Genomic DNA, 18773 nt, shown 5'->3' with positions numbered 1-18773 from the left:
ATGTTCTAAGACTTGCTGTAATGAAATAAGCAGAAAAGTGTCGTTGTCATAGAAGTTTAGTAAGAGGGAAGCTAAAAGAAATCGTTCTCACTCAGTCCTACTATCCCACTTGGTGCTGCAGGTTTAACAGATACAACAAAAAGCACCCGACGGATTTGAAATCATAACCTCGCCTCTTGTTGTTGAATCGTCTCTCTAGGCATTGTTTTATGGATTGACTTTGGCCTGTGAAAAGAGCTTCCCAAACTCAGACTCTGACGAGAGGGCTACTGGTCATGTGCTGAGAGGCCAGCATTATTGCTGAGCTGCCACGCTTTATTCCAAGCTCAGGAGTAAGGTTGAGGGCAGCAGATGGGGGGCAGAAATGGCATGAAGCTGCTGGGTTGTCAGCACTCAGCAGCTTCTCTAGAGACACAAGTGTGTCTGATGGGAAGCCTAATACACTCTTCAGCAGGAACACAGGTGATGGGATGGATATAAAGGAGGAGGGAAGGACGAGTGGGCCGTCCATGTGGGAGCTGGCATCACACACTCCAGTCCACTCCATACGCTATGTGTATACACACATTTGTCTTTATTCGCCACAGACGACACTGAAACACTGAATGCGAGAGTCAACTGAATATGTAGGATTTATAGAGGTGTCTACATTGTGAAAATCACCCCAGACAACATTTTAGTAAATACAGACTTATAGATTTACATATTTCTAATTCTTCTTCATTAAATTCTGTCAAATATGTAATTTTTTAACAATATTTCTAAACTGTTTTTTTAATCCCCAATGAAGACTACAGTAAGAGGAGTCTTACTTGTGAGAAACAGATATTAATAAAAAAATGTGGAAAAGGAGACATTTCTACTGACTCCACAAGCATGCACAAAAATAAATAAATAAACAAACAAACAAACAAATAAAATCTATTTTAGAGCAAATCTGTGTTAGCAGTTCAAATGGCCAAGATCACAAATAACTTACATTTAAATAAGGACTAGAAATAATGTGGCATGTTAAATTTAAATATTCAGTATATTAAGCATCTGCTTTCTGTATTTTAAATATGTAATTATTCTATTTTAAACAAGGAAAAATTCCCAGATTATCAATGTGGTGTCAGACTTTTGGACAACACCTTATATGTAATCCAGTTGCTGTGTTCTGGTGGATAATTGGTACAGCTTTTGCTTTTACAACACAAGGTCATATCTTGGTTAAACCGCATAAAGCATCGAAGTTGAAAGAGCACTTAAGAGATGATCTACTAGTTGACAATGCACTCATTTGAATGTAGTACCTTGTCTGTTTTCCTGTGTGAGAGTAATCATGCTCCCGTCCTCAGCCAGTCCTTCCTCCAGGTTAGCCAGGATCTGTTTACAGAGCACACCAGTTTCAGAGCAGGATAATTACAGCACTAGACATTGTGATCGGAAAACTTCTGGACTCACTCACTTTCTGACAGATGCTTCTCATGCTGTGCAGGCGGTCCAGCGACTCCTGGGGCTTGTTTATGTACTGAGGCAGTTCAGCATGCAGCACACGCATGGAGAACGGTACCATCGAACCTGAACCAGCACAAACAGAACACAGTCAAGTCAATTACAAACACACCACAGACTTCCATGCTTCCTTTTCACCTAGCGATGCATGATAGTGTCTCAAATCCTACCATTATACTTATTTGTGTTGCTATTAAAATCATTATTATTTTTCTCAGTTCAGAATTAAAAATAAACGTCAGTGTTTTATTTTAGGTGTTGTATTTATAACTTACAAAATATTCATGCAAACTTACAAATGTGTCAATTACAAATTATGTTTGCACTGCACTTATACAATTATTTATATCACATTTACATTTCTGGCATTTAGCAGACACCCAGATCCAGACTGAATTACATTTTTTCCCCCCATTTATACAACTGAGCAATTAAGGGTTAAGGGCCTTGCTCAGGGGCCCAGAAGCGGCAGCTTAGTAGATCTGGGATTTGAAACCATGACCTTCGGTTCAGTAGTCCAACACCTTAAAGGTAGGGTCTCCGATTTTTGAAAGCCAATGTTGAAAGCCAATAAAATCACCAAAACAAACACACCCCTAACCCAAATGGGTCCCACCCCTGTACTGATAGCTCCACCCACACATACATACGTAACCCAAATAAAGGATAGGCAAATAATGGAAAGAAATGTGTCTTTATCATAGCTGAAGGGAAGAACAACACGATTGCAGATAAACAAACAAGCAAAAATGACACACAAGCATAATCACGCAAAGGACGGCATATATTAGTTCTGTGTAACTAAGAAAAACCAACGTTACTCACCTATCGAGAAGAAAAAAAACGACCTCGGCGTCTTAATTAAAGTTGGCCGCATATTCACAGATTGGAGTTTCCCGAGTCAATAACTCCTGAGCTAAACACTGTTACTAGCAAAACGCGGTTGTAGCTGCCTCTCTACATTACTACGATAGAAAAGAGGTGTTATTTGTGTAGTAACAGCGTTTAGCTCAGGAGTTATTGACTCGGGAAACTCCAATCTGTGAAAATGCGGCCAACTTCCCGCTCCGTCAGTTCTCTCCAGAGCTACAAAGCTGATCCTATATTAACACGGGTCCTACTTCTGCCTTATTTTAAGCCTTTCTTCACTTTCTTTCTTTGATTTTATCCTCCATGTCAATGCTAAAACCGCTTTCTGCTAATGTCACACATGCGCACTGTACATGCTGCTCATTGGCTATGTATATATTTCTATTTACTGTCATGCAACACCTGCAAACTTATTTTTTGAGAACTCAATCGGACTGTAGTATAAGAAAGTAATCATTTTACATTAACACAAAATAAAAGAAAATACTTTTCCCAGCTTAATCTTATACATATGCACAAGTAGACTTTCTTTTCTGCCTTGCTATTTTTTGAGCACCCTGTCTAAGCAACATCCCCAACAGTATGTGTGTGTTAACTAGTCTATACAACTTCTTATAGCAACACACAAGCATTCTGACTAATAAACTTAATAATAACATAATAACACTCAATATATCGTGCAACTAGTGTTGAAGAAATAAATATTAAATTACAATTATACTCTTAACGAACAAATTAACATGTTAACATGGTTGACAAAGGGAAACTCGAAGAATATCTAAGGCTTAATCTAACCCTATCAGACAAGCAAAGCCAAAAATCCGTGATTTCTTCTTAAGATACGGATAATTAATCCTTAATTACTTTCACCCCTCGATTTTTCCCATTTTCTTCTTTCTCTATCTCTCCATCCAGTTGTGTAGCTGGATTTGATCAGGCAGCTCTTCGACGTGATTAATGACTGTGCTGACTGCCTGCCTCTTTAGACGAGTCGGTGACACGGTGTCCGGCGCTACGCTTCTCTACACAGTAACTGTTTCTATAAAACTGAAATACACTAGTAACCTGAGAATGTGGATAATCTTTGATTAGACTCGTTTTATTTAAAAGAAAAGCCACATACAATACAAATCTGTCTTCTTCCTCTGGATTTCTATTGTGCTAATCAGTGCAACCTTGGAAGCAAAAATAAATAAATAATAATACAAACACTAATGCACAAAGAGACTAAATGGCTTGTGGCTATGACAAAACTCAATTCCATTCCTGTATTATGCATGTCTTACATGCATACCTTCAAACACATTATAATTCCATTAATGTCTCTTTCACGCTTTGCCTCCGTCGGTTAAAAAGGCTTTCAAAGCCTCCTCTGCACTTCAGTGTGAGCAAACTGCTCAAGCCATTCTTTCAATAAATGGGCACTCTTATCTGGGATTTTCTTTTGAACAGTGTCTTAATTCTCCCTTTTCTATAAATGAATGTGCTTTTATTGTTAAGTTCAAAAAGATGCACTCGGTCAGTAAAGATACCTCGTCTTCCAGGGTACACTGTAGGGTAATACTCGTAGTAAAGGTCCGGCTGGTCCAGGTAACCAAACGGCTCAAACTCCATCTCCGCATTTTGGAAGAGGCTGAGCTTCACCAAAAGAGCCAGACGCACAAACCATAACTGTGAGGAAAAAGAAAAAACAGACAGAGAATGTGTTTAAAAAACAAAACAAAGTGAAAACTGAAAAAAATAAAAATAAATGACTTATAGCGATTATTGAAGTTCTTGAACTATTCTGAACTTTCCTTAATAAAACCTGCACTTCTAAATTCCTTATAGAAGCAAGAGGAGAAAACAAATGGAGATGGTGCATCAAAGTTAGATGTATCTAAACACTTAATTGAACTCATTATGCTAATGTGCTTTCTGTAGCCTATAGGGCTAAAATGTTCATAATGAAAGTCAGGAGCTTTCCATTATCACAGAGAGAGTCAGCAGAGTGGAACGTATGTGTGCCACTGGAGGTCAGACATCAGAGAGGTGCGATGCTTTGATAGAGCTGACACGGCAGGGTTTCTCTCTCTCTCTCTCTCTCTCTCTCTCTCTCTCTCTCTCTCTCTGTGTAGCCAGAGAGCCCGGCCTGAGATGTGAGCTACTGTACTACTTCAAAAACAATCCACAACTGCCTCTTTTCCACCGAGGCAGTTTGAGTGCTGGTTCAGAGCCAGAGCCTAATTTAAAATCAGTTCTTTCTTTTTCGAACACCCAAAGCACCGACTCTGAACCTGTAAAAGTGGTTCTTAAGTAGCACCAAAACATTGATGGTCTAGACTTAAGAACCGTTTGCGTCAGGGGCTGTGGGCGATTTTACTGTGACCGACAAGACAAAAGAGACCGTTGTTAGCGCCATTTTTAAATCATTTTAAAGCAGGATTCACCGTGTTTGGATGCCAATGTAGGTTTGCAAAGCCATGAGCATTAACAGTAAAGCAACATCCACCATAGTTGATGTTGTGTTCGTGTTTCTTTTCAATGACGTAACACTCGGCTCTATGACGGCTTTCTAGCCCATGGAAAGGCAAACCGGTTCTAAGAAGGCTCGCCGGTGGTACCAACTTCCAACCAGCACCAGCACTAGCTCTGAACCAGCACCGGGTTCTTTCTGGTGGAAAGGGGGAAAACTTACCACAACTGAAACACAGCCAGTTGACTAAAGTGTGTTTTGTGCACTTCCCTCTGGTTTCTCACCAGTTTAACCAATTCCCACCCACAAGCCAGCTCAGAGATGCATACAAGTTGTTACTATAATTGACGAGGGAGAATATCATCCCTCCTACCCAGACAGCATGGCCAATTTTGTACGTTTGGCTCCTCACCACTGATGGCTGTGGCATTGCGGATTATTTTTTTGTCCTCACGTGTGCATTTATAAGATGCATTACCAATATAATAATTATTACCAACAGGCTACACTGAGTACTACATACTAACTGGGTGGAGTGAGATCACCCCAAGATTGATTATTTTCATTTATAGAACATACCAGGGTTTATTCCTCCAATACTGGCAGTGCTTGATGCAGCTAAAACTTTTAGTAAGTGATTATTCCACAGAGTCAACAATCTGCTTGTAGCATGTGTTGTGCTGAGTTTGCGTATCCCAGGGGGCCGTGGTGTTGTGCTCACCTGCAACGTGTCAGTGGTATGGGTACTCGGTTGGCCGCTCTTGCCGTAGCCTTGGCCGTGAGCCGTCAGCAGTCTGCCAGTCAGGTCCACAGCTGCCCTCCAGTTCTTTGTGCCCTGGTTTGTGAAAACATGACATTATTTCATGTTATGTTCACAAGCTTATGTCACAAGCTGATGATTCTTATGTGTGTTTGAGGACAATACTGTCCCTTACACTAAGCCAAAACTTAGTTGGAGCAGTCGTGGCCTAATGGTTAGAGAGTCTGACTCCTAACCTGAAGGTTGTGGGTTCGAGTCTCGGGCCGGCCACGACTGAGGTGCCCTTGAGCAAGGCACCAAACCCCCCAACTGCACCCCGGGCGCTGCAGCATAAATGGCTGCCCCCTGCTCCGGGTGTGTGTTCACGGTGTGTGTGTGTGTTCACTGCTGTGTGTGTGTGCACTTTGGATGGGTTACATGCAGAGAACAAATTCTGAGTATGGGTCACCGAACTTAGCCGTATGTCACATCACTCATCAAAACTTCCAAACACAGGCTTTACTAGATCAGTGCTGTCCAGCAGAACATCATCATGGAAACAAATCCATCCATTTCTGTTATATTTCCAGTCTCTCAGACTACAGTGTTCTTCCCTCCAACCTCACACTCTGCATTACCTTTTTTTCCCTGCTTATTCTTTCCCATCTCATGTATATTCTTCCCACATCCCTCTGAGCCCTGAGATTTGTGTCCTGCTCAGCCTCTCCCTGTGCCTCCTCCTCTAACGTGTCTCTCTGGTTCTCTCTACAGCCCCGGTGCCTTTAAATCTTCATTAGGGTGGGAAATGAAGCTGAAAACGACTGGCAGGGAAACGGGCGAAAGCAGCTGCAGCCGCTGAGACAGAACATAAAAAAGTCAAGGCAAGTGGAAATGGGGGTCCATTATGATGTACTGCAAATTCAGGGGTTGCAAGGTACTCACAAAATAGATAAAATAAAACATTTGTTTTATGCTTTGCGTCAAAAGGACACAAATATGATACTGCTGTACACTGTATTAAAATGCACCGGCAGACACAACTGGGATACATAGAAGAGAATATACATTGGACAAACTTACTATTCTACTAGAGGTACACTCAGCATTTCATATTCATTAGGATGCTAAAGTCTTTGTAGTGGTAGTGGTCTATGTACAGTATAGACAAACCTTGGTGTCAGCCTTGGTGCCCTGTACAAACTGATTTCTTAGCCAGGCTATAAATATTAATTTCTTATTTTCCTGCTGGATATTTAGTTTTAACAACCATGAAAAAAACAAACAAAAAAACAAACAAACACTGCTTCGGATTTTACTTGGTGTGGTGTTTAACTGTAATGTGCTTCATCATGGGGCAATGCTATAACTATAGCACGAGCTCCTCGTTCTCATTCCCACTGCCTTCTGCACTACACACATTGGCTGTGGTGGGATCTGGCTTAGTATAGAATACTTTAACTAGTAGCAGATAAAGTAGCACAAATGATTTTTTTTCTGAATTAGGACCATACAAGTATGTGAAACTTCTGATGAAGCAGAGTACAAAGCCATTATATAACTCTCCAGCAAGCTCGACGCACAGACATCTTGTGATTAATGGAAAACGAAGACACAAGCCAGACTCGAATGACTCGAGAGTTTTCCCGAGAGCTGAAACACTGCACAACAACCTGCTGCCTTTTTATTTGTTTCTGAAAAGAAAAAGAAAAACACAGAGCATTGTAGGAAACCAACGAGATGCATGGCATGTTAAGCAATTTGACCATGTGAACAGTGTCGCACAGAATGAGATCAGCTAATGAGGGTTTAAACAAACGCATGAATTGAAAATAATATGCAAGTAGCCTATGCTGGTTGAAAGAGAAAAACAACAGACTGGTGCAAATCGTTTGGGGTTTCTATACACAGAGAGAGAGAGACAGAAGCTGGGAAGAAGAGAGGAATAAAGAACAACACAATGACTGCCCTTTCTATCAGGAAGACAGGAGAAGGGAGTGAAGCAAACAAACTCAGCAGCCTTGATGTATTTCTCTGTAGGCTCTGGTGCTCACACTCCCTCTCGAGATGAGATGGATGGCAGGTGCTCGGAGTTTAGCCGTGCTGTAATTGAAACACTCTTCACATTCTGTATTAGTGACTCTCAACCCTAAGGCACTCTCAGCCTGCTCTGGATTAGTCTTATTATCATGGGCTCTTCACAGGAAGAGGCTCGGAATTGCCAATGCAGTTCATGTTTGTACTGTCATCACATTAGAAATGAAAAAGTTGAAATCTATATATTATACCATGACATACTGCATGGAAGTCTAGGAAATCCCATGATGGTGGTTGGTGTGGCAAAATCCTGGTCAAAATATACTATCTTCCTAAACCACCACAGTGTACGATAAAGGCAGATAAAATACACAATAGTGCCTCACACTTCCAGGGGTTATCCTTGTGCATCAGGGGTTTTCCCCCTGCACTCCGGTTTCTTCATCAGTTCAAAGACAACTGGCTGATTGGCGTCTGTAAATTGTCCGTGGTGAACGAGTGTACTAGTATCATAATCATCATCATCAGTGATCATTTGAAGACTTCAGCAGGAAGGGGTTAATTATGGGTATGTAGTGAACTCGGAAATTGTGTTGGTTGCTTAATTCCACTCGACTACAAACTGTTGTAGAAAGGACATTATTTACATTTACATCATTTACTGTTCAGTGTCACCTAAATGAGGATGAGTTTCAATTCTGGTTCCTCTCAAGGTTTCTTCCCCATATCATGTCAGGGAGTTTTTCCCTTATCACTCTCGAATCCAGTCATCTATCTCCGTTAGAGATTTATAGTAACAACATTTGAAACGTTAATTTTTTTCATTCTGTGTCAATACTTATGTAAAGCTGCTTTGAGACAACAGGAATAGTTAAAAGTGCTATACAAATAACCTGTATTACAAATTGAATATAAGTGATGGTCCACTAAAAACATGAAACTTGGAGTGATACCTGTTTCCCCATATTCCACAGTTCTCTATAGCAGACTGTTGATAAAGAAGGTCCTCCATCTTGCACTGTTAATGGATTAAATAGAATTCTTTCCTACAACTACTGATCATAGCAGATTAATATTAAGCTAGCTAGCTGATAAAATGTCAATAGTGTTGAGTACTGTTGTTTCTCATGCAAATTAAATTCTGTTTGCGCTCCTCAGAAAACTCACAAGCAAGCTCACAATGCACCCATAAAACGACACATACAACAACACAACACTGTACAATGCTACTTGGACAGAAACAGAGTGACCCGCTGTGCTGCAATACCAACCTCTGGACTAACCTCTTTCTGAACAAGCCCTGCATCAGGTAGATCGACACAGAATTCGAAAAAATGAAAGCGTCTTATTTCCTGCCTCACAGCCTGGAACTGTTCGATTAAAACCGCTGTGTTCTTTCATAATGAACTTGGGCCTCATGGGGAAAAGCCTCAATGACTAGACTTTGACAATTCCAACTACGGCGGAACTAATAACGGTTCTAAAAAAAAAAATCTGAAAAAACCTACAGCATCTGCAACGCAGACTCGCATCCACCTGCTGACTTATTTTTTTAGAAAACATGCCTCCCCAATGCCTAAGTGCAATTCACACTGCCCTCATCTGAACCCACCCTTTATCGCTGTGCTTCAGAGATTCGGGACGTCTACACTCCAAAACACAAAGAGGAGAGGAGATGACTGTGCTGTTTGAGAGGAAAGGAAAAAAAAAGGCTTTTTTTTGCTCAGTGCAGGCTATTAAGAGGGAGTTAAGAACATTACAAAGAAACATCAGGCTACTCTGCAAATGAGGTTGAGCACCGGATCAAAACAGGTGATTTTGTTAAATAGTGCAGCTCCCTCATTGAGCACGAGTATAAAGAAACGGATAAATGCACACTGTAACCATCAGCTTTTCCTGATGCACTAAAAACAAGAACCTAGTGCGGATAAAAATGACAAAACAAATAAAACATACCATTAAAAACCCTTGTTATGTCAATATACGAAATGATGATATAATGAATGTATCTTTGCTAGTTTTTACTGAGTCGATCCCATAAAAATCAATAGACTTTTGTAGCTTTAATGTTTATGCAGCCTGAGAAAAGAAATGCACAACTTTAGGCGGCACAAACGACCTCGTTAGTTTCTGATGGCACCAATCCGAAGCCTCTACCAGGAACCACTAATGTGGAATCTTTTATATTAAACTGAAAGAATAAAGGAAGGAAGGAAGGAAGGAAGGAAGGAAGGAAAAAGAAAAGGAAGGAAGGAAAGAAGGAAGGAAGGAAGGAAAAAGAAAAGGAAGGAAGGAAGGAAGGAAAAAGAAAAGGAAGGAAGGAAGGAAGGAAGGAAGGAAGGAAGGAAAAAAGAATGTATGAATGGATGGATGGATTCTAAGAAAGAAGAACGGAAGGAAAGAAAAAGGAGAGAAAGACAGATTGAAGAAAAGCAAGATGGATGGAAGAGAACTGATAAAAGGAAGGATAAACAGAAAGAAAGAAGTGAGGAAGAAATTCAGTAAGTGATTATCCTGGTAAGGGTTGTGATAAGTGTGAAACAGGAATAATGGGGCACGTTCACACTCCAGGGCTCCACTGTACAGATGAACACATTCAAAGAAAAATGTGTAGGCTTCATTTCTGGTGACAAGAATCAGTACCTTGTGAACTGAAAACAAAACCAAATAAGCTATAACATAATGACATAACACAATGTCAGATTAAAGGCTTAACTGGAACCACCTTATTAACTACACCAGAGTTTGGGTTAGCTCCAGATCATCAAAATTATATTCAGAGTAAATTGCCCAAGGGTCTTGTTGTTAGTTTCATCAAACTGCAGCAGTCGCATTTCCACAAACATGCTACTGTTTAACGGGAGTGATGATCAGCTGGTGGCCTGGAGGCCTGCATGTGGACTCAGCAAAGCAGTTCAGCAGAATCAAAAATGTAGCAAAGGTGAAAAAGGTACAAAAAATAACTGATGATTAGCTTACTACTTTGGCTTATCCAAATACATACAGTGATTATACAAATTATTTATAATAAGGCTTGTAGACTAGTAGCAGGGATAATAGAGGACCTTAGCTCTATAAGGTCTCTCGTTACTCTCCCTGTGTCTACTTTAAAATACGTGACCTGTCTGTTGAACCTGTGGCACTGCTGAAAGACGGAAACTACAAAACGTAGTATCTTTGACTTGTCTTATTTACTTCCATGATCTAATCACATAGTAAGCATTAAAAGTAGTTGTTATTAAGCATTGCTAGCTCTTTATCCCAACCTTTGCAAACAGGGAATTTTATGTAATGGGACCTTCACAAATTGTAGTTGAATGCCCCTCGATTACAGCATTACAGCAGACTAATTTTAAGAAACCGAAGGCGAGACATGATTTTGGGAATTTCTCGTTAACAATACTGGTTTATTCTCTATCACAGCAATCCACTTCACATTCTTGCTTGCTTCTCTCTGGCACCATGCTGAGACACAATAGTGGCAATTACAGGAGCCCTATCGCAGGCCTACACACGCACACATACACACACACACACACACTGCAGCATGAGTCACCCATGGAAGCTCTGCTGCAGTCAGTCTGGTCTGTTCTGCCTCTGGGAAGAGAATCCACAATCTCTACAGGCACCAGAACAAACATGAGTAACCAGACATGTGGATCTGTCATCTGGATTCACACATCGGCTCCTAGCAAAGACTGCTTTGCAAGGGGAAAAAAATCTATTAATATATATGCTGTGTGCTTATATAAGTGCGTCATTGGTGCTGAGGAGTGTAGGAGGCTTCACAGTTACAGAGGCTGAAAGACTAGAAAGCCTTGAGAGGGAGAGGGAGAGCGAGATGGAGAGGGAGCGTGAGAGAGAGGGAGAGGAAGAGGTAGAGAGAGAGAGAGAGAGAGAGAGAGAGGGAGATGAAGAGGGAGGGAGAGAGAGAAACAGTGAGAGAGTGAAAGAAAGAGAGAGAGGTAGAGTGAGTGAAAGAGAGAGAGAGAGAGAGAGAGAGAGGAAGAGGGGGAGAGTGAGAGACAGACAGACAGACAGAGAGTGTGAGAGAGAGTGAGTATGAGAGAGAGAGAGATGTTTAACTTTAACACAGTCACTTTACTTTCGGCTGTTCCTAATAATAGTGGGAGAGAGTGAGAGTGAGAGAAGAAAGAAACTGTTTATAAGAATAGCCATATTTTGATACAGCACATAAAATTTAAAAAATGTAAAATCTAAAATTCAGTAAATCTGTATATTATGTTCATAGTACACACACATCTGTAAAATACTCCCATATTACCACTTAATTTTACTAATTTAACTCATGTAAACACTGTACATCCTGCACATCCTGCACTATTGCACTCTGGTTAGACCTAAACTGCATTTCGTTGCCTTGCACTTGTACATGTGTAATGACAAATAAGTTGAATGTAATCTAATCTATCATTTCACACTATAATCATTGGTAATTTCAGTGTTTGTACATCAAGATGTTACATGCCACTTATGCTATATATATATATATATATATATATATATATAAACACACACACACACACACACACACACACACACACACACACACACACACACACACACACACACAGCCTACAATAACAAAATGATCCCAGTTCTTTTATACAGACTGTACTGTACTGCATAATTTATATCCCTGGTGAAAAACAGAACAGCAAAACCAACTGTTCGTTTTCACAGGCTGAGAACGCGTATGTGTTGACTTACAACACACCTAAAAGCAGGTGGAAGTCATTTCACAGTTTAATTCAAATGTATATATTATTTGCAATTTTGTTGTGTTGCTGATTTTATATGTAGATTTTATATGTAGATGTAACCAGAATATAAAGAGCCCAATAATAAGTCTCTTACACCAGTGCTGTATTGGCTCTGAATCCATCCCTCAGTAAACAAAGATCTTTCTCAGTGCGAACACTTTCAGCGTGTTGAAGTTAAAGCCTGTGCCCTGCAATGTCCTGAGCAAAGCAAATAACAAAATAAGTCTCCCACTTGCCACGTTTTGAGCTGAGCCTATAAAACGGGGATAGCTGGGATTAACTCAAACTGCCCCACTGGGGATGCTGTAGGGAGCGGCAGATCAGCAGAAGCAGCTTTCCACTAACTCTTTTACCCTGAACACACACATACACACACACACACACACACACACACACACACACACACACACACACACACACACACACACACACACACACACACACACACACACACGACTTATGCAGTATTTTGTGTATGTTTGTCTGTTGTTCAAGGGCAAGGGCACAGTGGGGAAGGCTGAACAGTTCTGACCTGCTCTTGTGTGTCTGACAGTTTTGCTTGAAAGCAGCTCAGTGATGCAGTGAGATAAACCCCTTAGGCTACAGATGGGAATACAACCTCTCTCTCTCTCACACACAACAAATTTTTCCAAGCATCATATCGGCATAAAACGTTGCGTTATTTTCACAGAACTATTTTCTATTTTTCACCATGTAGCCGCCTAGTGGACGAGTCTGGAACGACATAAATGGGGCGGAGAGGCAACTGTGTAAAAGATTTTAATTAAAAAAAAATGTGTTATTGTTCAAGGCGAAATTGTAGTGATCCAGGAAACAAAGACATTCTACATGATTTATTACAACAAATTGAGAAAGAACCACATGAGGGTGTGAATATCAGATGTTCACACACTGTGGCCATACGGTGTGGGTCAAATGTGTAGTAACTTAATTTAGCCATAAATCGTCAAAGATTCTCACAGTAACTTCTAGAACAAAGAGTTGTTAGTTGATAAGTTTGACAATGTTTTTCATGGCTCATTAAAGTCACTAAATTTGCAGAGGTAAACTAGAACTTCTATTTTCACTGGGATTGTCAGATCCAGTCTGTGCCTTTGGCTTTCTTGCATCTCTTCCTCAGTAAACTCCAGGGCAAAATTATGGCACCTATCATCGCTTTTAGAAAAATGTTTCTTCTTCTATTTTCACCAACTGCTAAGATTGTAGCAGGCTTCACAATCTACAGGCTAGTTTTGGATAGCTATATCTAGGTTGGTAAGATTACTGTCTATAATATTGAAATGCATGAGCCAAATGCACCTTCAACACAATCTTGCTGAGTATATACTACAAGAATTGTCGCTGGCTAAGGTTTTCCAAGACTGCAACTGGAAGTACAGAAACAGACAAGAAGGAAGACTCACGATCAGTTGCTTGAGACCCAAGAAGTTCTGCTCCACCGAGTTAGCTGTGAGAACTTGCCTCTTCGTCGCTGCCTGGTCTCCAAGGAAACGCAGCATCAGGTCCTTCACTGCATCACCCTGCAACACACCAAGTATTACACCCTCTACTTTCTGGCATGCTAAATAGTTCTTATGCTCTTTAATCAAAGCAAAGGTCCGCATTAATCAACGGCCATGCATCCAAAAAACATTCACTTAGCCTTTCATGACTTAAAAAAAACTTTAATCTTTTCATTAAAAGATTTTGTCAAATAGCTGCAAGGAACTGAAATGAAATGGGTTAAAAAAAAAGTAAAATTAAGTTCTTAACAATCCATTACACAAGTTTAATATCGTGCTTTATCAAAACAAGCAATGGTGAATTCTCTTTTCCGATTGGTCAGTAGGTATTGATCAATCTTCTATAACATCAGCTTTGACTGTATGCATGAATGTGCTCATTCTAAAACGTTATTGTTTCTATAGTAACAGCTCGTTCACAAGGACTTGTGGAATGAAGGACTCGTACCATAACAAGCATTACAAGTGAATGGTTTAAAATGTATGTAATTGTTGACATGGTGAAACCGCTTTAAAATGCAAGGTGTTTGTTTAACATTATTGTTTCTCAGGAAAAGTTGTACTTCCTTATGATGTGCTAACTTCAAACAGGAAGCATTGGAACAGGACAGAGTTGCATGAAAAATTGGTGAGGTGAAAGCTCTGGTGCGGAACAGGAACATTGGTACCGAACCGTAGACTTCCTGTAGGAAGTGGTGCGAATTTGGTTGTACAGGAACTGTTCCACGATTCCTGTTAACTCAAATGCAACTTGTACTTAATCAGTCCGCAATTATTCAGGAAGTAAAGTAACCTGTACATGTGTTTTAGCCGATGATAACGACGTCACGAGCATCAGTAGAAAACCGCTTCGAATCTGCTGAATGATGCAATGTGACGCACACAGATGCCGTCGCATTCATTCATTCATTTTCTCCCGCGTATCCGAACTACCTCGGGTCACGGGGAGCCTGTGCCTATCTCAGGCGTCATCGGGCATCAAGGCAGGATACACCCTGGAAGGAGTGCCAACCCATCGCAGGGCACACACACACTCTCATTCGCTCACACACTACGGACAATTTTCCAGAGATGTCAATCAACCTACCATGCATGTCTTTGGACCGGGGGAGGAAACCGGAGTACCCGGAGGAAACCCCCGAGGCACAGGGAGAACATGCACACAAGGCGGAGGTGGGAATCGAACCCCCAACCCTGGAGGTGTGAGGCGAATGTGCTAAACACTAAGCCACCGTGCCCCCTTTTACTTTTAAGTAACATAAAAGTGTTAAATTTATCCAAATCCTAAGCAACCAAATTCAAAATCACTTACCTGCAAATTGTCAAACTTGAGTCCGGGCATGGATAGCCTGTCCCTGTCTACATGCACTGGGTTGACCTGCTGCGTGACCACAGAGATCAGCATTCGTCTGGTCTCCTCAGAGGGAAGCCAGGCGTCATATCGTCTGTCCACCTCACTCATACTCAGAGCACTCACAAATGGATCATCGCTGCCTGAGAATACCGCCTGAAGCTTGTTAATGGTCACTACAGGCTCTGCAGGGCCAGTCAAGGGCCTCGGTGCACTCTCGTGCGGTGTAGGAGTGAAGTTAGTACCGGCTGTGCCTCCGTCTTGAAGAAGGCTGCTTGAGCCGGAGGAAAGCTGGCGCTCAGGATGGGTTGGAGACTTGGGTGTCTCTGCGTTTGGATTGCTAACCGAAATAAAAGATGAAGATGTCGTGAAGGAGTCAAAGAAGTCTGAAGCTGGGTTAATGGTGCCGTTATCAGTGAAGAATTTACTGAGGCTGGGACTGGGCTGAGACACCAGAGGCGCTAGTTTATTAGGAGTTTCATTATGGCCAGTTGTAAAGCTTGGGGATTTGACCAAAATTGGCTGAAATCCATCCGGCACCAGGGAATGTGCTTTGTTCTGCATACCTTGACTGAAAATAGTGCACACTGGAATGGTCTCGTCCTTAATCACCTGCTTGGCTACTTCAAGCTCAGTTTCTTCAGCTTTCGGGCTGCCCAGAGCAGGCGCCGTGTATGTATCAGCCTGCTTTATGCTGTCTTTATCAATGTCCTCTGTTTTCTCCTTTTCAACTAAACCCAAAAACATTTCAGTATCGTCGGGTATGACCTGTTCAGTTCCAGCCTCCTCGTCCTTCTCCTCTACAGCTTCATTCTCTTTGTCTTCTTCAAGCTCTTTAGAGTCAAGTGACACCTTGTCATCTGTTTGCTCCAGGAGAGAGTCAATAGGAACATCTTCCTCTTCGCTGTTGGGGGAATCGGAGATCATGACGCTCTCCATCATCTGATCGTTCAGCTTATCTGTGACACCCCCGGAAGCAGCACTGTCATCCTGAGGGGAAATGAACGCTTCAACGTCCAAATCAATGCTTTCCTCTTGGAGGAGAACATCCGTAGTGTTGGGGTGGCTGATCATAGCAGCTACAGCTGAAGCTCCATGGACCGAAGGTTCATCTTTCCCTAGACTGGCTAGATTTAGAGTCGAAGGCCTTGGAGCTGCATCTTCACCACTATCCATGGCTCACGCCTATCATTCAAACACAGTGTGAAATTTGATCAGTGTTTTGGATATTTGAAACGATAGCAATATAATATTAATGCAGCTTACTCTTTAACAACATGGGTCATACAGAAGCATTAGTAGTATTTTCAGTCTGTCTTGTTACAGTTTGTGCAAAACCTTACAGAGTTTTCTTAAACGGCGTCATAATGTTATGTACTTATTTATCCTTTATTTATTAATGTTAATGTATGAGTGGTCACTACTGCAACATCCATTAGAATTTAATTGTACAAGTAAAACTTGGGAATTATGATCATTTTAATCGAAGCTGCATTTGTATTATTATAAAACACCATTAGCCTGGAATTACATTATTTACATAACCAGGCAACATGCACTGTTTAGTTGGTTATCTTTAGTTATAAGGGAAGCTAATTATTATTAATTATGTATTTAGCTATTAGGTAAGCTAATTATTTAAGAATTTTGCAAACTCTTGTTGAATTAAATGAGTAACTAAATTTGATTACAACTTCGGTTAAATGTCAGTTTTCATGGTCAGCCAACAAACTAGCTAGGAGTGAAAGTTGTTTATCTGGGCTGAATATGGAATATTTATTTATTAAACACTTAGTAGTCTCTAAAAACATATCATGCACAGTGTAGATTAGAATGGAGATTAAAATACACATTTAATAAACAGATATTTGGGATAGAGTCGAGCTATGAAACTAGCACTTACATCTCTCAAGTACCTCTCTCTCTCTCTCTCTCTCTCTCTCTCTCACACACACACACACACACACACACACACACACACACACACATACAGTAGATACACACACACACACACACACACACACACACACACACACACATACACACATACATACACACACACACACACACACATACATATATATATATACACACACACACACATACATACATATATACACACACACACACACACACACATACATACATACACATACATACATACATACACACACACACACACACACACATATACATACATACATACATACATACATACATACATACATACATACATACATACATACATACATACATACATACATACATACATACACACACACACACACACACACATACATACATACATACATACATACATACATACATACATACATACACACACACACACACACATACATACATACATACATACATACATACATACATACATATATATATACACACTCTCACACACACACACACACACACACACACACACACACACACACAAACAGTAATAATTTACACTTTGCGCTTTTCCTAAACAATTCAGGACGAATCCGTTTGTGTTTCTTTCAGAAAGCTAGATAGCCGGCTAGCAAGGTAACTAACCTTCTCTTTGTTTTTATTTCTCCCACTCAAATAAATAAACGAACACTGCTTAGGTAACTCACGTTATTGCACAGGGACACTTTTGAACTTTTGCCACGTTTTAAATCTAACGTTACTGAAACAAAACCATTACCTTATCGTCCTGCTGTCGCTAACCGACCTGACTCACACTGCGCATGCGCACTACTATCACGCGCATGTCAGAACGGCATATAGAAGACGGGAGTAAACGTACGCATGCGCCAAGTCAACGGGACACAGGTTTTACGGCATCCGAGAAGGATCAAGTCTCATAGCTGAACGTGCGTTTCGATTCTAGAAAGAATTACGCAACCCATCGTGAAAACATTAGTGCTTGAGAAAAGGGGGATACGCGATTCCCTGCTGCGCTGTTTGCGTAGGCGATTTACATAACGCGGAAATCGGTAGCAATGTACGCTTTAGCAGGGAAAGCAGCTATGAATGGACTTCTATAAAATATTGTATGATTTGTAAACAAACTGTCAACAAAGTGTAGCGTGATAATTTTTGTAGAATAAAAGGGAAAATGGAAGACGACGCGCCGGTTATATATGGTCTTGAGTTCCAGGTATTTAAACGTGTTTATTTTTGTCTTTTATTTCCAATGTTTATTCTTCTTTGTATTTAAAGTTAACGCGGCATAAATTAACTCCACGCTACTACATAAGGGACTGTACACGATCTCTCTAAAATATTACCCGTTTAATAATCCTGTTATATAAATGACAATATTTATCAGTATCAGGAAATATGGCATGACGTTGGCTTGCTCAGTTAGTGTCAGAATCAGGTTTATTAGCCAAGTGTGTTGATGTTGACACACACAAGGAATTTGGTTCCAGCTGTTTGTGACTCTCAAAAGTACAGACATAAATCATACTATACTAGACAAGACAACACAGACAATAGAAGACAAGACAAAACAGACTATACAAGACAAGACAAA

At 40.7% G+C, this 18773-nt stretch overlaps 2 protein-coding genes across 4 annotated transcripts in view; one reads left to right on the top strand and one right to left on the bottom strand.

Moving 5' to 3' along the window:
* Positions 1-18053, bottom strand: part of trappc12 (trafficking protein particle complex subunit 12) — a 27508-nt gene extending 9455 nt beyond the window's left edge. The window contains exons 1-7 of one of the 3 annotated variants that reach the window (XM_027172016.2): positions 17940-18053; positions 15215-16438; positions 13804-13920; positions 5544-5657; positions 3900-4038; positions 1451-1563; positions 1296-1368 (exon numbers count right to left, since the gene is read on the bottom strand). In XM_027172016.2, coding sequence (XP_027027817.1) covers positions 1296-1368; positions 1451-1563; positions 3900-4038; positions 5544-5657; positions 13804-13920; positions 15215-16429 — 1771 coding nt within the window. In that variant the 5' untranslated portion in view covers positions 16430-16438; positions 17940-18053. Of the gene's footprint in view, positions 1-1295; positions 1369-1450; positions 1564-3899; positions 4039-5543; positions 5658-13803; positions 13921-15214; positions 16439-17806 lie in introns of all 3 variants that reach the window. The other 2 variants (XM_027172017.2, XM_027172019.2) reach the window with 2 other exon arrangements.
* Positions 18054-18208: 155 nt separating this feature from the next.
* eipr1 (EARP complex and GARP complex interacting protein 1) overlaps positions 18209-18773 on the top strand; it is a 44373-nt gene continuing 43808 nt past the window's right edge. Inside the window, exon 1 of the mRNA XM_027172020.2 lies at positions 18209-18395. Within this exon, the coding sequence (XP_027027821.1) occupies positions 18354-18395 (42 nt within the window). The 5' untranslated portion in view covers positions 18209-18353. The remainder of the gene's footprint in view (positions 18396-18773) is intronic.

The sequence above is a fragment of the Tachysurus fulvidraco genome, chromosome 12 (genome assembly GCF_022655615.1).
Source record: "Tachysurus fulvidraco isolate hzauxx_2018 chromosome 12, HZAU_PFXX_2.0, whole genome shotgun sequence".
In the NCBI taxonomy this organism is placed as follows: Eukaryota; Metazoa; Chordata; class Actinopteri; order Siluriformes; family Bagridae; genus Tachysurus; species Tachysurus fulvidraco.
This window is presented reverse-complemented; position numbering and strand designations above follow the sequence as displayed.